At 38.4% G+C, this 21952-nt stretch overlaps 3 protein-coding genes across 8 annotated transcripts in view; 1 reads left to right on the plus strand and 2 right to left on the minus strand.

Moving 5' to 3' along the window:
• LOC6033652 (embryonic polarity protein dorsal) overlaps positions 1–16551 on the minus strand; it is a 35112-nt gene extending 18561 nt beyond the window's left edge. The window contains exons 1-3 of one of the 6 annotated variants that reach the window (XM_038258108.1): positions 16192–16551; positions 15590–15638; positions 5190–5636 (exon numbers count right to left, since the gene is read on the minus strand). In XM_038258108.1, the coding sequence (XP_038114036.1) occupies positions 5190–5217 (28 nt within the window). In that variant the 5' untranslated portion in view covers positions 5218–5636; positions 15590–15638; positions 16192–16551. Of the gene's footprint in view, positions 1–5189; positions 5734–11874; positions 12119–15589 lie in introns of those variants that run through there. The other 5 variants (XM_038258113.1, XM_038258107.1, XM_038258109.1 and 2 more) reach the window with 5 other exon arrangements.
• LOC6033653 lies at positions 679–2465 on the plus strand. The gene is made up of 2 exons (XM_001844027.2): positions 679–2214; positions 2272–2465. Exons 1-2 carry the CDS (start codon positions 883–885, stop codon positions 2422–2424), a joined length of 1485 nt encoding a protein of 494 aa, XP_001844079.2. The 5' UTR covers positions 679–882; the 3' UTR covers positions 2425–2465.
• On the minus strand, positions 2405–3950 carry LOC119767977. The gene is made up of 2 exons (XM_038258116.1): positions 2745–3950; positions 2405–2675 (listed from the first exon to the last, which is right to left on the minus strand). Exons 1-2 carry the CDS (start codon positions 3933–3935, stop codon positions 2481–2483), a joined length of 1386 nt encoding a protein of 461 aa, XP_038114044.1. The 5' UTR covers positions 3936–3950; the 3' UTR covers positions 2405–2480.
• Positions 16552–21952: the final 5401 nt, after the last annotated feature.

Here is a 21952-nt window from a genome sequence, read left to right on the forward strand (position 1 = left end):
TCAGGGTGTAAGTCACTTACAAGATTTCGCGGCGATTTATTTCCTTGTGCGATTTACTGTCGCCAGATAGCGAATTTATATGGCATCCAACGCAAAGATTTGCTTTGATCAGATGTTCTCGACCGCGCGGGGGTTAATGCCACAATTGCCACTCTTCATGGAGGATGGCAACGCGCCGCGTTCAAGGTGAACGGGAACTGGTTTAGCCGGTGTTCAAGAACAGAGTGATAAATGGTACTTAGTCGTCATTCGTTAATTAAAATGTATAAATCACCAGTTCTGTGATAGATACATTGAGATGCATTTTTTTTGCCTTAATAGGTACCCGTTTGAACATTGTTTATTTCAAGATTTATGGTCTTCTCGACAATTTTTAACAAAATCTTAAAGCTGCAAACTGTTTCGTTTGTCACCCAGCCTACTCGATCCTTCCAAAGTGCGAATTCTTCGCAGGGTAATTAAAATAGTTCTACACGCCAGTTCAACATTCTTTGTCGTGTGGTGGAGGGATTTTTACGACCAGCTGATGCAGATTCCCGCATGCACTTTGAAACGTTACGTATTGGGAATGTGACAAGTAACCACCCGCTAATAACCAAGTGGGCCCGTCAATCATCCCGGCAAATTGTTTGCGCGATCGTCTTAATTCGCGCTCAGTAGGCCATGCCTCCGGGACTACTGGCTGCGCGGCGTTTCTTCGAATCAAGCGGCCTACTTTGTTTACGCTAGCTTGATCCCCATTTTCCTGTGAATCTGTGGTAAACATTTGCTCTTCGTTGAGATACTTCCTCTTGCTCTGATTTCGTTGAGTAGAATGGTCTCCGGGCAACTATCATACCATAAAGATAAGACTTCTAAAGTTTGATATAAGTTACCATCTGAATGGGCACCAAGTTCAGTTCTTCAGGTGTCACGGTCACGATCATGTCATTCTTGAAATTTATTCTGGCCTTTGCGATCCTCACTGGTACCCGAGGCGATCCCTTTTTCGGTAACAACTTCCTGATCCCGCAAAGTGTGGAACTAGCTCGCTATGCGAACGCCGTAGTGACCAGTCTGAACAGTGCTCGTAATTCCGTGTCCTCGTACGCACGGTTTCCACCGACGAGCTCAGCGAGTCTGAGGGCTGGCGCGATCACTCTGCAGCAATACGTTGGGAACGTAAGCCAACTGGTCGGTGGTGTCTACTCGGAACTTGCTCGAGCTGCAACCGACCGTACGAGCGCACCTGCCGTCGTGTTCACCAAGATCAGCACCCAGTTCGCAGCGCTGAAGCCGTTGATTCAAAATTCCTCATTTTACATTGAAGATTTGGCAAGATCGTTCGACTACGAAGGAGACAGCAGTGTATCGAACTACTTTGCCGATCGAAACGAACGAATCAGGGTTAACAGCCACAACCTGCAAGTGATCTTGCAGAATGTCTCCACCGTGATCGAGTCGATCGCTGGTCAGGGACTCAACACCCAACAGTTCTTATCTGCCTTGTCAGCTAACGGTCTGCTTCAACAACTGCTGGACGCAGGTCAAGGCGCTGCGACAGCCTCCGCAGAGTTTGCAGACGTTGTAGCTCAGCTAGCAGCAGCGATCACCCAGGCCAACAACTTCCGATCGACCTCCAATCTCCGAATTCAGCAAAGCCGAACCGCAACTAACACAGCCGTCAACAACTATATCACCAGCTCGAACGCATCGTTCAACTCGATCCTCACGACCACCGACAGCCTTTTCAACCACCTGAAGACGCTGAACGACTCGTTCGTGTTCCGCTGGCCACTCCTGCTCAGCGAACCCGTCGAGCAGAAGCTTGACCTGCTGAACCGCTCGATCGAGAACCTGATCGTGAACCTGCACTACCGTCGACAGGTCGTTGAGGATCATTTCATTCTAACGCGCGAAGTGTTTCAAGATGCCAACGAACCCCAGCAGTACCTGGCGTCGGAAGCCGAACTGTTGACCCGCCGGCTTGTCAACGTGATCAACCCGAGCGCTTGTGTGGTGAACTTCCGGACGCAGTTCCATGCGCTTCCGGCTACCGTGCAGACCGTGCTGACGCAGTGCATCAACAGTCAGCTTGGGCTGGAGCGGTCGGGAGCGAGCCAGGTGGTGTCGATCGCGAACGGATTTCTGCGATCGTACGCGACCGAAGTGTACGCGGGGCTGGAGATCTGCTTCCGTCATCCGTTTGCAAGTATGAACGAGTGTTTGGAGGCGGTGAGTTTGTGAAATTGTAAAGTATGTTGAGGGTTGACGATCGCGTTTTTCTTCCAGATCGTTGCACAAATCGACTTCAGCGGAAAGTTCTTCCTGTTGGATACGCTGTCATCCTACCTGTACGAGCAGGTCCAGTCGGAGCTGTTCAACTGCAACTCCCGTCTTCTTCAGTACATACAAAACAGAGGTCTTCGAGCCAACTGCCCCTAATTTTATTCAACGGTTACAATAAACATCAACAAACAATAACAAAATCACTGTCGGGATCACCAGCGCCCACGCGGTCGGTTCCGCTTCTTGTTGTAGAAGCACATCTCCTGCAGGTTGTGGTAGTTGAGAAAGTATCCGATCTGGGCGATGCACGTGTTGAAGTTGTTCTGGATCTCGCCGTCGACGAGCGATTCGATCTGCTTCGACGCCGTGTATATGCGCCCGTTGGCCCAGGTGTTTTCGTAGCCATTCTGTTTGAGGGGAGGGGAAGGTAGGGAATGATCGTTTGATCGCGTTTAGGGGAAAAAGGTCGAACTTACCAGCTCCAGACAGTAGTTGAGCTTTTTCGGGGCGTATCGGAAGCAGATGTCGAAGGCGGCGTACGAGGCGTTGATCGCGCCCGCGACGTAATTGTCGATCACGTTCGTGATGACGTCGAAGGTTTTCTCCTCGTTGGAGGTTTGGTCGGTGAGGCAGCCGTTGACGTGACTCACGGTAAAGTTCGGGAAGGCAAGCAGCTTCTCGATGTACGCTTCGGTGCAGTCGTTGGCGAGCATGGGATCGGCGGAGACCTGAACGGCGACCTGGGTCATGTAGCTTATCGGGGCGTTGATCGACGACCGGACCTTCCACTGTTCGATCTCGCGGTGTTTGTAGAGGCGCATGTTCTCGAAGTTGATCAGGACCTTCTGAATGAGGTTCTCGAGGGACTTTTTGAGGGTGATGAAGTAGTTGACGGTGGATTTGGGGAACATTGGGATCTTGTCCTTCATCTTTTGGTACAGTTCTTCCTCGTAGGTGCGAAGGTTGGTAAGCGATTCGGAGAGGTCGTCGATTTGGGTGAGTGATCCGTTCAGGTAGTTGTCGATGGACTCGTTGAAGGCACGCTGGGCTGCAGTAGCCCGAGCGGTCGTTTCCGCTGTCCAAGCTTCACCGCGTTGAATTGCGTCGGAAACTCGGCCGACGTGCTCCGTCAGCTTGTCTGTTGAGGCTAGCAAATCATCCAGAGCCGAGCTTACATCACGCTGATCAAACAGTGCCTCGGACAGACCGATCGACGCTATCCGTAGATCGCTGTTGATCGACCGGAACTGGTTGTGATTGTACAGGTTGTAGTCGACGTTCTGCAGCAGCGAGATACTGTTGACGACTTCGTACCCGTTGAGGTAACGAATTGCCTCGATCAAGCTCTGCTGAATCTGATCGAGGTCCTTCTGGTCAAAGTTCTCAAAGACGGGCGTGAACTTGGTGGACACGTTCGACACGTACTCCAGCAGACCTTGGGCTCCGAATCGAAGGTAGTCCGAACTCGGCATGTCGTTCTTCAGCGACTCCGTCGAAGCCTGAGCAGCTTGCACGTTTTCAAAGATCGAGCTCGTAGCGTTGACCACTTCTTCGTCCTTGGCCAGCGGGTTGATGGCCAGGGTCGGCCCGAAAAGGCCCAACACTAGAACCACCGCAAGCAGTGTAGATCCCATTGCGACAGTGTCGACGCGATCGCGACCCATCATCCGAGATGTTCTCGCGCTAGATTCCAGACTAGAACTGGCTGGGTCGATCGACGATTCCCGGTCATTGCTAAAAGTTGAGCTAGAGTGCGACGGGAGTAGTGGGGCGTACAGATCATTGGAAAAATTCGCTAATCACTGCATCAACACTCGACGGCGTGGAATTGATGTTTCCAGTCGGTCAGCACGCGGTGTTCGGATATTCAGTATCAGCTGTATAATTTATATAACATGAAGTGCAGCCGCGAAAAACAGCACTTGCTGCAGTTGATCCGGTTGCGCCTAGGGTGGTGCCGATCGCAGTAGTCTGATTACGAACGCACCACGTGCTGATTTGAAGTTGGCGCGAATTTCATCCTGCGTTATCGAAGGAGGCCATGACTTCTGTTCTGGCCACTTCCTCGCAGTTTCGTACACGGAAAGAATTTTTTCGGTAAAAACGCGTCAAACTTGAAAGTTCACCCTACTACGCGGCAGCTTTGTATGGAAATGTGCTCATCGCCATCCATCACGCGGCTGCACCGGCACCGGGTTGACTATAGTATGGTGGGTTGCTTACCGGCAATCTGCTGCTAGAAATTAATCGCGTGCACTTGCTATGTTCGACCGCCGGAGCGCGCAGTGAAAACAATAGCTCTTTCACGGCTATTGATCAAATTCTATTTCAAGGTCAACAATTAAAGAGGTGGATTTGACGGGGGCGTGATCGAATTGGGTCGTGATCTTGCGGGTTTGTTAGGAATCTACTGGCACGTGACACGTGCTCAACACGGTAAAGTCCCGCGACATTTTGAGAATTCTAATTGAAGTTATCCTGGGGAATCCCACCTTGGAAAAGATCAACCAGAGAGGGTAATCACCGCAAACCGTGATTAGTATTCAAGCTGAGTAGCACACAAGCTGGTAATAGTGATCGTTTGGTGAGAGGTAATAAATGGTCGGCGACCGGTAGATAATTCTACACCGGAGGCACCGCCCGAATGAATATTGCAGTGTTGCAGCAATTATTTGTTCAATCAATTTGTTCTGGGTGATTGTTGAGGTTTGGAACCTTGTCTACTTAAAGTGAACCAATTCGAAAAATGGAATAACAAGAAATGTGTTATCTGGTAAATGCTGGAAAAACCAAACCGGCAGCAGATTTCTTCAACGGTGGGGGGAAACCAAATTGTGCTGATTACTGATAAGTGCCCGACAAACGAGGTGGAGAAAGACCAGGAAGCTGGCTCAACAACCTTCTACAGAACACTCACGTACCTTCCACGATGTTCTCTGCGGGTCCCATGTTGTGGCTGATCTTCGTAGCTAATAAAATTCTTCACAGTCTGGCAGTCTGTCTGGCTATTCGTCTACTCTTGCTCTATGTTTATGCACAATCAAAACCACGAAAACACTTTTGTACCCGCGCAAACCAGACGAAACGAACACACTCACGCCAGTACCGAAAAAAATCGAACGGTTTAATTGGCGTCTGGGATTTCCAGAGTTGTTATCCGCACTCTCTTCACCAAAGTCCAAAGTCGAGATCGGTAGCAGAGATCAACGATTCTTGAATATTCGTCTAATGATACACGCAGACGCGCACGAGTTGGTTGTTGTTTTGGCTTAACTGATAGATTTAAGTTTTTCTCTCTCGCTTCACACTTCGAACACGAGGCTTAACCACCACCGAACGAACGGCTCATCTTCGATGGGGTTGATTAGCTGCAAGAAATAGTACACACAAACAATGATTACTTTTGCACTGCCCCTCTTCACTAAAAAACACACTCTCTAAGCGAAGCAAAACTGAACTAAACTTCTGCAAGAAAAAAAAAGTGCGATTGTCGCTGCTGGGTCAACTTCTGTGAAATAATCAGCAGCCAGTCTCCACGCAGTGAGACTTGATTTCGTTTTGGGACGACGCGCGCGATGGTGAAGACCGGAGACCGGGACGACGACGTCCACGACTCAAGTCACCAAACTGGTTTTATACATCATGCATTAATTTAGTAGTGGCACCGGGTCGGTCGAACAGGGTGAGATGTGTTTCAGTGTGCGGAGATTGGTAGAGGGTAATGGTGCCGGTGGTTGTGGTTGATTTTTTTTTATTTCGTTGAAAAGTATCAAAATTGGCTTTTTTTTCAAACCGTAATTTATTTAAAAAAAAAGTCGAATTGAGCAAACTTTGTCAAAAATTTCTGTTTTCAGAAGGTTTATCATAGCATTTAAAATTTTGAATCAAGTCGATGCCTCTTAAAAATTGGCTCGAAACCAAAAAAACTAAAACAAATGTTTTATTTTTTACAAAGTTTCAATGGAACGTCGGTGCATTCAACTAAAAACAAATTAAAATGCAATTTCCTGCGGTTCAATTATTTTTAGGTTCTGGGTTTTTGTCGAACTTCTATGTACAACAACGCAAAAAAATATATTTAAGAGAAAAACGTCAATATTTTTGGTACCGTCATTTGGGGTGAATTGTTACAGCTGTTTTAGCCTTGTTACTGCACAATATTTGGATGTCACAGAACAGACAATAGAAATGATGCATACACAGTAAAAAATAATGTAAATTTGGAAGCTGTAATTTTGGAAGGTTGAATATTACCACTTTTATGATGTAATTTTACCTCAATTTAGACTGAAAAAGTGACATTACACCAGAAAAGTGGTAAAATTACACATTTCCAGAGGTAAAATTACACATTTTTTCTGACATAAAAGATGTACCCCTTCCCAGATGTAATATTACCAAGATTTTTTTTTCTGTTTATTTTGCCAAATTTCAAATTTTACAGAGCTCTAAAACCTGCTGTCCCTATTCAGACTGTAGTCCTGATTCGCCCCAGATGACGGTACAGTGTTTTGCATTTACTAAATTTTTTTTCATTGAAATGTTAAAACGTCTTCAACGTTGTTTTTATTTTTTTCTATTTATTTTTTTTCAAAACTCATACTTTTTCTAAAAAACTGCAGCAGGTACAAATATTCCTAAAGAAAAAAAAGAAGAAATACAATTTTTTTGGTAATCATTTTCCAAAACAAAGAGACTAAATGAAATATTATTATTCTTATTATCATTATTTCATTTTAAAAACTTCAGCAAACCGTTCAAAACCAAGTGAAGGAAACTTCTTGATATTTTTTTTTCGCTTTATTGAATAAATTGGGCATTTTTGCGATTTCGAAGCAATAAAATAGATGTTTTCAGATCCGGAAACAAACATTTACTCATTGATATTTTGAAAACTTTTAGCTAACAGTAACGACGCCTTTTACAAATTGCGATTCTTTACATTAATGGCCTGGAAAGTTAAAAGAGGCTAAATGGTTTCAAATTATTGAGTTAAAAATGTTGATTACTTTTGCTATCAGTCTAGTGTATGAAAAACACGGAGAGAAATTTGATTTCAATTGAAGCAAAATATCGAACAAAAATTAGAACCAATGTATCTTTAAAAAAAACCTAATCTTAAAGCTTGAATGCAGTAAAGTAAAAATATTTTTTTATCGTATTGCTCATATTTTTTTTAAATAGGATATTTAAGGTTTTTGGCTTTTCCGTATTTTCGTTTTCCACTCAATCTGAGTGCCTAGTATTCAGTTACAAACAACTAAAAATAATTAAACAGTTGAAACGAGATTGATCAAATTATATTTAAGATTGTGAAAAAATGAGTTGAAAGAAGCTTTTCGTTACTGATTGTATTTATTTCTAGCCAGTTTAGGTAATTTCCAGCAATATTATTTTTTAATTTTGATATTATCAATTCAATTCTGATAAAGTTTTAATAAATAGCCTAAAAAATAAACTTGAAAAAAAATATGTTTGACTTGTGTTAATACATTTGATAATTGTATTCGATAAACCTATACAATAAATTGATAATATTGCTATCCATTAGGATTTTTTATTTAAGAAATCTGCTTTGTTTTAAGTCAGATGTAGTAGCACTCCGAACCAAATCTGATTGCAATTAAGGTTTCATATATGATAACTGTATCGATGAGTCATAAAGTAAACGTGAGTCATACAGTTTTATGATGTTTTCAATTTTAAGAAAATTTTCCATGGAAGCACACATGCCTTATAACATATACAATTTTATGTAATTCGACCATTCAAAACTCAATTTGTCTTTACGTTCTTTGAGAATTCAGCACTTTGACCACGCTCAAATCGATAAATTTAATTTAATTTTATTTCCGGCTCGACCAAACTAAACAAATTTAGGATACAAATTCTTTGGATCCGTTATGAGAAGACAGTTGTCACCAAGAATTCATTCTCAGAAATAAAGATATAATGAAGGCGCTTGATGACCGAGCCACGTAGCCCAGTGGTAACGCTTCCGCCTCGTAAGCGGTAGATCGGGGTTCGAATCCCGGCTCGGACCAACACAACTGGTGATCTTTTCCCTTCTGGAATCGATTGCTTAGTAAAGGGAAGGTAGTGTATCGTCACAAACTGGACCTTATCACGACACCTTATGGAGGCGACCTATGGAATGTTAACATTAACCTTAACCTTAGGGTGGTCCAAATCCGGACTTTTTTGGGGCTACCCCCTGAAATCAAAGATTGACCCATCACTAGACTAAATTTCAAATTTGAGCTCATTCTGACCACGGGAACCCCTCCCTCCAATCGCTTAAAGTTTGTATGGGAAAAATCGTCAAAATGTATGGAGAAAAGCAACTGTTTTACTTTTTTACCTGTGGAAGGCGCCATAATCATCCGATTCTTACCATTTCTCAAATGTAGAACCTTCATTAAATTTAGAACAACTTTCCCAAAGACACCATATTTTTAGGATTTTTTCCCGCGAAGTTATTAGCGCCCAAAGCTGACCTTTTTTGCGTGGCCAGCTGTAAGGGGCTACCTAACAACGATGTTTATTTCCAATTCGTACACGCACGTGCTCTCTCTCAGATTCAAATTCTCTCACGAGCTTGCTCGCCTGCCTGCCTGCCTGCCTGTTTACCTACAAGCGCGCGCTGTTTCTCTGCTTGGACTTTTGTCGTCGTCGTCGTTTTCGTTTGCCGTCCGCTCCGCTCCGCTGCATGTTTATTATAATTTTCATCTAAAATAACGTCATGATTCGAATTCCCGGACGCTTCGAAACCCGGACACTTCATCTTGTTTTATCAATTATTTGGATATAAGTTCGCATTATGAATGTCAAAATTGTGTTATTTGATGAATTCCAGCATCAACTTTCATTTAAAGTTTGTTTGAACGCTGTAGTTAATGCCAAAACAATTAAATACAATAAAATTATATGTTTACCAAAAATGCGAAACATTTCATAGGCGTTCGAAGCACCGGGAAGGCAAAGCAGAAATTTATGGTTTCGATTTCCTTAAATTATAGCAAATTTGTATATGAACTATCGATTGTTTTGATGTTCACAGCTTATTTGAGACCTAAAGAATGCCATTCACTAACATTTCAGTCCAAATTTGTGCGATTCATAGGAAAATTGAGTGTCCGGAATTCGAAGCAAAAGTATCCGGATTTCGAATCAGATTCGAAGCACAACAAGTCATTTTAATTTTAAAATTTTGATGAAAAATTGTTAGAAAAGACATATTTTGCATGCATTTTCTTGAAACTGACTGTTCATACTACATCCTGATGATATTTCTACATTTCCAACTTATTACATGATTTTTTGCCAGCTATAACAAAAATGATATGCTACTAAGTGTCCGGATTTCGAATCATGACGTTAGCAGGTTTGATTCGAGATATAAAACTAAATGTTATATGTGATTAACAATAGGTAACATATTATCAGAGCGTGTGAGAGAGAATAAAAATGTCGATGAATTAGTTCATTCATGAATCGTCATCTGTTATTATTGAGTAGTTTTTTTTTTAATATTGTAATTGAACTTTCTTCAAAAAAATTACTGGTAATCTGACAAAAAAGAAGAAAAGTTACAATATTTGTTGCAGGTGGAAGAGGACCACAGAAAGAAATGTCCAGACAGCACAAAAAAAAATAATTTTAGAGAGTGAATGAATAAAAATTTGCAGCAATAATTGTAAAATTGCCTGAATTTGTATTGATTTGTAATAAAGTATTTTTTTTGTTAAAACAAACTACCTAATGTAACCAAATTTGTATTACCTGAAGATATTTTTAAATAATTGAATTATTATTATGTTTATTTAGCATTTACGAACAACTGCTTGTAATGCTTGGAGAAACAAACAAACCCTGTTCACCTGACATTTGTTAAGCTGCATTTTCTTTAAATTATTTTTTTCAATCTTTTTTTTTTATTTTGACATAATATAAGAATTTATATGGTAAATATATCTCGAATCAAACCTGCTATTTTAGTTGAAAATTATAATAAACATGCAGGAACGCGGCACAGCGGACGGCAAACGAAAACGACGACGACGACAAAAGTCCAAGCAGAGAAACAGCGCGCGCTTGTAGGTAAACAGGCAGGCAGGCAGGCAGGCGAGCAAGCTCGTGAGAGAATTTGAATCTGAGAGAGAGCACGTGCGTGTACGAATTGGAAATAAACATCGTTGTTAGGTAGCCTCTTACAGCTGGCCGCGCAAAAAGGGTCAGATTTGGGCGCTAATAACTTCGCGGGAAAAAATCCTAAAAATATGGTGTCTTTGGGAAAGTTGTTCTAAATTTAATGAAGGTTCTACATTTGAGAAATGGTAAGAATCGGATGATTATGGCGCCTTCCACAGGTAAAAAAGTAAAACAGTTGCTTTTCTCCATACATTTTGACGATTTTTCCCATACAAACTTTAAGCGATTGGAGGGAGGGGTTCCCGTGGTCAGAATGAGCTCAAATTTGAAATTTAGTCTAGTGATGGGTCAATCTTTGATTTCAGGGGGTAGCCCCAAAAAAGTCCGGATTTGGACCACCCTACTTAACATGTTAACATTAAGTTGAGAATGAAATTGCCACTGAATCCGCTTTGTAAATGCCGGCCCCGATACTCTTCAAGGGTGTTCAACTCAGGAATTGGGAAAGATTTACTTTTTTTTTTTTACTTGATGGCTAACAATGATTCCATAACAATAGTTCTCGAAATTTGTTATGTTTAGTACTGGCTAGAAATGAATTAAAATTTCGATTGGAACGTTTGTTGCTTTTGTTGATTTTATCAGGGGAACTTTAACCCTATGGGTCGTTTCAGTGATCATAAACAAACAAAAAACAGTTCAAATTATTGAATTTTGTTATTTTTTGAAAATTTAAAAAAGGCGTTCTAAACACTGTTAAGGCTATTTAGGAATTATAACATATAAACGAATTAAAACACCAACTCAAGACAACCACTTTCACCTTTACCCTATAAACCAACCGCTTAAAAGCACACACTACAGACTATACACGCCAATAAAATATAGCATCAAAAGTATAAGCAAAGAGAAAAAAGGAAGAAAAAAACACAACAATCAGACATCACACAAACTGCTGCTAAGGTGAGTGAGTGAGACGAAGCAAAAACAAGCTTTTTTTTCTTCCAGCTTGGGTGGATTTACCGGGTGGGTTGGAAAGATGATAACTGAGGGGAAGAAGGTGTGTGCAATCGCGTGTTTTCGATTGAAAGTAAGTTATAGACTATTTTGCGGGTGAGAATTTCGAACAATTTTGAATATGACGAGTCTTTTTGAGAGTCTAAGTGAGATATTCACACATTCCTTCACGACAAAACAACTTGAACTTGACATTTAGATTTTTTTCCAGTTTTGTCGGAAACATCAAGATTGCAGTTGGCGTGGGCTGGTACGTAATTAAATGCTGCTTTTTTCTACGCCGCGCGCGCGATTGCAAGGGACGATCACGTTTTGCGCGAATGGTTTTCAACAAACACATGTTAACAGGAACGCGGTTAAGCTTGACATTTCCAGAAGACGAACAGCACAAATCACAAAAGAACACACAAAATTTGCATTTTTAAAATGATTTCGCACCTTGCTGATTGATTGATAATATTTGGTTTTTTCTTCTCACTAATCACTCAATCACGAACGATTACAAAAATATCTCTGGCGTTGACCGGCGTTCTGAAACGACGACTAACGAACGCTAAATATTGACACCAAGTCACCGAACTAAGTCGCGAAACTAAGACGGAACGACGAGCGCGAGATGTTAATCTGGCGAAAATGTGCGACAAATTGAATCGCCACTCAAGTCGATACTAGTGAGGAAGCTTGGATTAAATGAAAGCAAACCAGGCAGCCAGGCTAGGCTTGTGTGGAACGTACAAACCAAAACACACAACAACATCGATAAAGTGGGATGGAAAGCTGAACACAATCACGTAACATCATCAGCGCAGCACAACAGCTATGTGTACGAAAACTGTAAACAAGTGGCGGAACGAACAAAACAAACGCAAAAAACATCTCCATTCAGCAGTGTTTGTGAGGCAAATCTCGCGATTTGAACCGGAAAAAGTCTTTCAGTGTAGCGAGGTGATGGGTGTGCGCGCGACGCATGCGCCTACTATGACCGCGTGCGCGCGCGTGTTGGTGCCTTCGGACGTCGTGACGTCACGGTAGACGCCGTCGCCGCTGTCGCAGCATGCTGCGATTTTAGTGAATGGGGAAAACCCTACGTTTTGGGTTTTACCCCATCCTGGGCGCACATGGCTAAAGCACACTTAAGTGAGTGACCGCACTCTTAGAACAGCGTCGTGAGAGAGCGTGAGAGAGCAGTGAGTGCACTTAGTGTTTGTGGAGGTACGTCATTTAGTAAAAAAAGGAGAAATAAAACAAACGGGATGAACTTTGATGTGCGAGGCGAATGGGTGGAATTCCCGGCGCAGGTGGATTGACCCAAATGGGTTCATCCCGCGCGCGCCGCGTCGGCCAGATCGTGATAGCGATTTTGATTTGAGCAAGTGGGTGGTGAGGTGAGTTAAGTCGAGTGTGGAGAGTGGGGTAACAATATGGTGGGGAGAGCCAGATGTCAGAGTTGCGTCATTGGATCATATTGGGAGAGAATGGTGATATGGGTTTTTCTGGAAGAGGTTGGATTTTGCAAAGTGAGCAGGCTTGAGTTGTTTGATTAATTAATAAACGATGATGATTTATGATGGGTGTGTGTGTGTGTTTTTTTTATCACGAGGGAGAGAGTCAACATCCTGCTGGGAAATTTGGAATTATGAAGGCGTGATTTTAATTAGATGTTCCGGTTCGTCAAGAGATCAATTCAAGAGTCGTCGAATACCAATTGAGGACTGAGGTAGAGAGCTTATTTGGCATATATAAGTACTCTATACTGAGGTTCATTCAGGGTCAAATATTATGTGTTAAGACCTTCTAAAATAAAAATGTTTTTTTTTTAATACTGCGCATTGGACCGAAAAAAATCCAAACATATTATTTGTATCAATTTGGATTCTTTGCAAAGCATATATCTTAGAAGCATGTTAAAAAAAGATATGTTAAGTATTTTACTAACTAATTTTGGGATTTTTGTTATCATTATATACTTCAGATAATCGTTTCATGAAAAAAAAAATCAAATTGATTTTTTATATCATTCACCATAATTATGAAACATAATTCAAAAAATTTTATGACTTGAGCAATAATTATCTGAAGAGCAATTCTCTACGAAGTGAGTTTTTTTTCAAGTTTTAATTTTAAAGTTTTTATCTGAATGAGTATTTTTGGATACCATTTTGCATCATTAGTTTGTCCATATATTTTTTTAAACAAACTTGGCAGCTATTCCATACAAATATACATTTTTTCTGCCTTATTTTAAAATCACTATTTTTTACGAAAAGTTGATTTAAAAAACACTATTATTTTACTTAGGAAACTAATGGATTGAATTTCAATGTTAAAAAGTAAAGTAGAGCACAACTCTTTTCAATACAAATCATTTCGAAATTTTATAATCAAGGACACATGTTTGAAAGGGCTATAAAAGCTTATTTTGACAATCTTAAATCGGCTCGATTTTAACACTTAAAAATAATTTTTATAGCTGAAAACAAACAATTTTCGACCTTCCAGAAAAAAAAATTACAAACAAACAATGTTAGTCCTTTCTGGATTCATATGGAACAAACAAAACTTTGAACCAAGCTATGATTTTTTGATTTTTCCTTAAAAAAAACTGAAAAATGCTTTTTCAAAATTTTTAAAATCAAGCCCAACATTGGAAAATGTTTTTTTTTTTAATTTGAGCCCTTTCAAAAATTATGAAGATTATAAAAATGGCTGTTGCAAATATTTTTCAATCTCTTTGTCCCCTTTCCCGTAGACCTAAAGAGTCGAGGAGCAAAATTTTTTTTGAAATGTTTTATAATTTCATTTAAATTTTAGGTGCAATAGGCTGAAAACAGTTTTCCAACAACTTTTTCATTGAAATGTTGAAATTATGGCTAGTAATTCAAATTTTAATATGTTTTATTGTTTTACTACTAGTTTCCAAGGTAATAACAAACGAGAGTGGGTAACACTCAGAAAATCTCGTACTTTTTATTGCAAATTCAAGCTTTTTTTTAAATAACAAAAGCAAATTCAAAATGATAAAAAAATAGTTTTTCTTCAATTTTATTTTTTTAATTATCAATCTTTGTATTTCGTTGCCTAATTGTCGCTTGTATGCTATCTTGTGACACGTCTGCTGTAAAAAGATGGCACGTGTCGATAGATAGCGCACAACCGACGAAATGTTGAGTCATTGAACTCCAAAAAACCTTCATAAATGCTTTCATAATTTAGGAGTGGGGTTCAGAATCGATTACCCGACGGTTTCATTGAAACTTCGGATAATTAAAGCATGGACAAAACAAAAAAAAAAATGTTTTCGTGTTATTTTTTTTTGTTAGACTAAGAATCAGAAGAATACTTAACCTCAAATTTACGACTAAGATTGACCAACCCAGCGTGATGCCAAAAGGCATGAAAAAACGTGAGGGGTGAAATTATGTTACATTCTCCAGAGTGGACGAATCTTATCGCTTTCTTCGGCAATGTTGTGTCCTGGAACACAAGCTATGGTTAAAACTAGTTTTAGCTTCATAATTGGAGTGCCTGGTTCTGGCGCAACCAATTCGGCTAATATTTGGGTTTCAAGCCCAAGACTTAAGGGATCATGTCAATAATTTTTTTTGCATCCAATCATCAAATGGAACCCTTAAAAAACTTTAAAAAGGCATCAAAGATGTATTTCGTTAATCACTGTAAATTAAATTATTCAGCCATTCAACCAAGCCCACTAATTTGTCAACCTACCCCAACAAACAAAACAGTCAAATTTGAGTCACACAAAAACCTTGATGGCTCATCAGTAAGGGTTCGCTGAACTCATTCACGCACGCAATCGATTCCGAGCGCCCAAACATCTCGGAAGTCAATCTCAGTCGGCACTGCCCGACGACCGTCTGATTCGTTCAGCTGTGTGATGACTATTCGGCAGCGCCACCTTGGACTTTATTGTTTTTAGCACTATTCAGAGGGTTCTTCGATCAAGCATGGAATGTCACTAGGGTGCGTGGATGAGTTAATGAGATGCCTTAAGGTGGCATTGAAGTGCGGGGAGCTTTGTGAGTGAGTGCGAATTTGCATGCACACAGAAACGCTATCGTTCAAAACAAAACTGGAATTGCAGTTACAAGACGAAGAAGAAGTGGTTTAGAACGAGTTTCAAGCTTGTACTCACCATATGAAACACGCGACGATGGGCAGATTTTTCAAAGAGTGACGTCAATCTGTTGGCAAATAGAAACAGACAAATACTTGACGAATCTCTGCACAGGAAACGTCCGCAGGCTACTTGGTTGTGAATCCAACCAACAACTACTTAATCGAGCTTATTGGCGATTGTCGAAGTTCAGGGCGCGCTCTGTTTTCGATCGCACATGTTCTCACAGCACAGCAGGCCAAGATAACACGTCAATAAAATTGTCACCCAGATAATGAACTCAGTAGGCGGTGGCGGCCGTGAGGGCGCAGAGGTAATGGCACAATTTACACCTGTTATCACCACCGAGTACGATATGCGAATATATATGGACGGGAGTGACTACTCGCGAACTGCTCAAAGGTTGCTTGGATTGCGCTTGGTTTGGGGATTTCAAGGTTCCCACGATGAGTTCATAATCATTTTACGCCGTGGACACTAAACAAATAAGAGTCGGCTGTGTGAGAAAGTTGCTGTGAAAATCCTAGTTTTTGCGGATTGTTTTCAAATAAAGAACTTTTTTAATTGTTTTGCGTGTCGTCGATTAAGCATGTTGGTTTGCACGATTCTGTTATTATTACCGATTTTCAAATCCAGGGACAAAAATTGTATTTAGCACTTGTAAACTTCTAACACTATTATAAACAATTTCAAAAAGTTGTAGCTTCTTTTGCACTCCTTAAACCACGTTGCAAACACATGAAGCGCCAAAACCCGTCTGACCGGCAAACGACACTTTTCCGACCGATTATCCTGGAAAACGCCGAAGGAAAACTCGTCGCAGGCGCACTAGTCCAAACCCGCACACTCACACAAATTTAGTCGCTCTCTCTCAAAGTCAAAAGAGCAAAAAAAAGAAAGAAAAAAAAAACAGTTTGCGATAGCTACTACGATTAGAGTGGCGAACCCCGCGTTGCTCCCGTACGAATGTTGGTGAAGCACTGCCGGGGCTGGACGGCCAACAAGGTAGGCTTTGGTTGGCGAGTTCGCATCGGCATGGAATCGAGTAGAGCGCGCTAGCACTAACACTGAATCGCAGCTGGCTGGTTGAGTATGACGCATCGTCCGCGTTTGTCGATAGACGATGGGGGCCGTTTTGGCTTGCTGCGATGGTTTTAGTGAATTCCGATAAAGTGAGATTTGATTTGAGTTTTTGAAAATATGCAATTGGCTTCCATTTTACTTGAATTAATAATCAAACATTTCGTATTTTTTTTTGATTTTTTACCGTGCCTAAGCGCGATAATGAAATCCATCGATATGTTAGTAGTAATTACGGCTACCACCAATACTATTGCTGCCAGGGATGCCAGATTTGCAGATTTCTCTGCAAATTTGAAGATTTCCAAAATTTGTTGCAGACAACTTTTTTGTTGCAGATTTTTGCAGATATTTTACCGGTAAGGTTTGCCAAAAAACTTTAATCCTTCTGTGACAGTTTCTTTGAATAAGATGAGTAACCCAACTGTACATAGCATTTTACAAATTCAGAAATAATCTTCTTAGACCTACATCAAGTTTGGTTACTGTCATCAAGTTTGGTTACTGTGCGTTCTATAACATAGCTTTGATATACTCTACTGCAAGATTCCTACTCAAAGCTAGGTGTTCAAAAGGTTGCAGTTGCTTGTTTTCCAAGATGTTGGCTATTGTTAAAAAAAAAAACGCTGTCCCTTATTCCAAATATGAGGCTTATTCGGACCACCGGAACCCCTCCCTCTAATCGTATGAAGTTTGTATGGGAGAAATCGTCAAAATGTATAGAGAATGGCAACTGTTTCACTTTTTTACCCGTGGAGGGCGCAATAGTTATCCGATTCTAACCATTTCTAAGATGTAGAACTTTCATTAATTTTAGAAAAACTTCCCTCAAGACATCATATTTTTAGGAATCCGTGGTCAGAATGAGCTCAAATTTGGAATATATGTGTGTGTGTGTGCAACCAACCAAACGGGAAGCTCAAATTTGGAATATATCCATGTGTCATAAATCAATTTTATTTGAGTTCAGGCATTTTTAATATTAATTTCTTCATGTTTTGAAATAATCAAGTATTAATTAAGTATTAAGTCTACCTCTGTTTATTTTTAAAAACAAAAAAATATATGGAAGTGCGAAGTTATATAAGATTTTCAATGTGGTTCTCAGTAGTAAAACGTTGGTCTCGGTCTTAGTTGTTGTTAAGCCGTTAAGTCATTCCGTAGGAGCTGTTCTCCTGGTATATTGTTATTATAAGATAAAAGAATGATTTTCAATGGAAATTCCTAAATAAGACATTTAATTTTAATTAAGATTCAATTATTCAAATATGATTTTCATTAGTTTTTTATTTAAGTCGCTAAAAATATTGACCAAAGCACTGAAGGAGTTTTTTTTTCTTAAGTCACGCAAAAACTCAAATTTTAACCAATTCTTCAAATGCGAAAAAGTGAGACAGGCTAAACTATATAGCGATCATGTATACACAGTTAAAAAGGTCACTTTTACTAATAAATTTGTAGCACTATCTTCATTACTGTTTGTATTACAATACATATCTAGAATTTTTTTTCGAAAGGGTTCTACAAACATATGAAAGACAATAGCTTATAGGACCTTTTTAAAGAAAAACTCTAGATGTAAAAGAAAAAAAATCATGTATGATTTTGTCTGATGTAAAGATAACTTAAGGCGTACACATATAAAGAATGATAAGTTTAGATTTTTTAAGTGATTAAAATAAAATTATTTCAACACATATTGTTTGCCTTGTTTTTAATTTTGGGTTTGTGTTTCGAATCATTTCAAAATATTTCAAATATTTTTTGTAAATTTTACAAAAAGCGTTAGTTGCATAGTTCTTTTCCACGCCTATTTTTTTATTTAATTGGATTCATTAAAATAGTTATAATTCTAAATTTCTGAACGACTATTACAATTTTTCTTAAAAATTTGGCACAAAAATGATTCAAAAAAAAAAATAATTAGAATTAGTTTTTAATGCAATAGATATTTTAAAAGAAATTTTTGCTCACAGAAGAATCCAATGAAGATAAATTTAAAAACAGAAGAAAAAAAACGTTTCTAGTTGTCTGAAAGGGCACATGACATTAGTTTTGATTATTTTTTTTTATATTTAACATGAAATAGCAAAATCGCTATAGAAGTAAAATAATTCAATTTATAAATAACATAAAATCTTCATTTTATACATATTTCAATACCCTTTCACCATCAAATCTTTTTAATTAATGGTCTATTAATGGTACACAAAAATATCAAATCTGGAAGAATATCTTGTAATAAAGTTCAACTGTTAACAAAATAAATCCAGAATATGCTGAAAAAAATACGTAGAAAAAAAATTGTAGGTATTGGAGGATGAATTAAACTCACAAAAAATGGAACTATAGGACTATAGGCTATACATAAAATTAAAACATTAATTGCAATTTAAGTGCTTTTCAATTCAGTTTTGATTAAAATATACAAAAAAATAAATAAAAACATGAAACATTTAAATAAAAAAAAACACATTGGTAATATTAATATGAAGTTTAATATCTTACATATTTTTATTTATTTTAATATGCAACAATCGTCTCTCCATGCATTAAAATTTATGGGACCGTTTAGGGAAAGATTGAGCGAAAATATCAAACAAAAGATTAATCGATTTTGCAAGAGATTAGATTATGGATTCATCACTGTTTGTATCAAAACGACAGCATTTTTTTTGTTTATCGAGTTTATCGAGAATAAAAACGACAATAAAGTGTTAACTTTTACATGTTAACAAAAAAATCATTTTATTTATGATAACCCATACAGCCGAAACTCAACTGATCCATGTTTTACTTTTATGAAGCTCTACAGATTTACTTGTGATAAACAAATAAACAAACACAATATTTCAAAAAAAAATTTTATCATCTTTTTTAAGATTTTTAAGAATTCATCTTTTTACTAACTTATTGTTCCACAATTTTCAGCATGAGTTACTTTACAAAATTTAGAGTTAGGTTTAAAGATTTTTTCATGTTTCTGAACATAATGTTTGAAATGCCTAAAGGGTACATATTTATAAACATTCTTACACACGTTTCATTTTTCCAGATCACTTCGGATGATTTTGGGGCATAAATGAGCTCAACGACTTAAATTATTTTTAACGTGATTTGATTTTTCATAATAAGCAAATTACGAAGGCTTAGGAGATTTTGGTGTGGACCTTATTTTACAGTTTTAAATGTTTACATTACAGATTTGTTAACCATTTAAATATCACTTGGGTTTTTAATATTCAATAATTTCCATATCTTGGCTCAAACTAAACAAATTTTAGTTCTTTTGGGTTCGTTCGCTCAGTAATTTAACACCGAACGCGATGCCTCAAAACCTAGATTCCGGTTTCCTGCCCGGAGATATTCTGGATTCTCCGGGGCCAGATTTGAGCTAGCCTGGTGATTTTTCTGATCACAAAATCATCCAAAAAATTTGTTAGTGATGAACTGTTGAAAATTTTACCATCGACAATATTATCTTTTTGTTAACTGTTTCATTATATTATTTTTTAATTAGGCCATCACAAATATTTTTTGAAGTTTATGTCTCTCGCTCGACTCTGACCAAGGGGGGCAAAAAAGTAAAAAAGATTAAAAATTGAATTTACGAGCCATGGTTTAAACACTTGAATAAAAAAAGTGTTTTAAAATGCATTATACCTGTCAAGTTGTTTTGCAATCATTAGTTTCCAAAATATCTAAATATTGACGAAAATTTCATTTTTATGATTATCAATTCAGAAAAATGCATTTTAGATTCTTGTCAGTTGATTTAATTTCTATTTTCATTGAAATTTTGAAGTTTTTTAAAACTATTTTTTGATTTTTTTTGACGAATTTTGAAGAGGGGCGACATAAACTTTGAAAAATATTTGCTACGGCTTTGCAAGAAAATTAAAAATGTAAAACATTGATTTATTTCGTTAACCCTCTAACGCCCAGGGCTGTTTGCTTATCGTAAAACAAAGTAAATGGTAAAATTTTGGTACAATAATGCAGGAAATACTTTACTTTAACCCATAAACATCGAATTGGTGCACCCAGAGCACCATCAGGAAGATGAGCAACTTTTTTCTAAATCACAAAAACTGATTTTCTTCAAAACTATTAGTTTAGTTGTTTGAAAATGCATCGAAATTGGTTTAAAACTACATATTCTTTTCTGTAAGACCATATTTCTGAAATATGAAATACAAATTCTAAAATCTCTGCACATTTAAATTTCTTTAATTGGTTCATTCAAAACTCACAAACACCCATTTTCATCAAAATTAAGGAAGATAATAAAACCATCGGTCTAATAACAATGTTTTGTCTTGTTTTTGAATAGTCATAACGTTTAGAAACTTTTGTTTTGATTGAAATGTTTTTTTTTTTGTAATTTGGAAAAAGTGCTCCTGAATATTTAGTAGCTCATATGCCCAGGGAATGCTCTGTTGCACCTAACGGAAATGGTTGAAAAACACTCAAAATCGGTCCAAACTGACATGTTCAAATGATAGCAACAATTTTTTGTTTCATAAAATGTTGCGTTTAGTAATTTTTACGGGCTTTCGGAAACAGGTATTATTTATTCCCCTGAAATTGGCCCATTTTTGTTTACATTTCGCACTGTAACTTTGCCTGTGCTAAACCAAATTTGATTAAATTTGGAGAGGTGTTAGCATACATACTACATGAACATCTGCAACTTGAATCACCATGAAAAGTTGAGTCTGTGTATTTGAGTTCAAAATTTTGGTGCACTGAAGTAACCATGAGCAAGAGAGATTTAACTTAGTTGTTGAAATTAGTTTTAAAATTATAAACATTTTTTTTAGTTTTTGTGATATTTTTGAACTGGATCTTTATAAATCACAAATTATTTTTTTCGATTGAATTGTTTTAGTTAGCATTTCCATTCCCATTTATTTTCTTTTTTATCGTGAATACACCCAAAGAAAATATATAGCTCAAAATCTGCAACAGTGGATTTGCTACAGAAAATGTTACATTTTATAACAGTTTTTGCAGCAAGCTCATAGCTCAATTTTGCCCGCGTGTGAACATGTCAGCGATCTGCAGTTCTCACCAACACATATAATGCTGGCGAGTCCCCGAGCAACACTCCAGAGAGAACATTATGTTCGCGCTCTGTCACTCAGAATTCAACAAGCGTCCATGGCGCGGTGGTAGCGTGTCGGCTCAGCAACCTAGAAGTTGATGGTTAAATTCTCGTTCTGTCAAGATTTTTTTTCTGCAATACAATCAATCAGCCGTCGGTTATGTCGATAATTGTCGGTAACGGGCAAAAATGTC

The sequence above is a fragment of the Culex quinquefasciatus genome, chromosome 2 (assembly GCF_015732765.1).
Source record: "Culex quinquefasciatus strain JHB chromosome 2, VPISU_Cqui_1.0_pri_paternal, whole genome shotgun sequence".
Classification (NCBI taxonomy): Eukaryota; Metazoa; Arthropoda; class Insecta; order Diptera; family Culicidae; genus Culex; species Culex quinquefasciatus.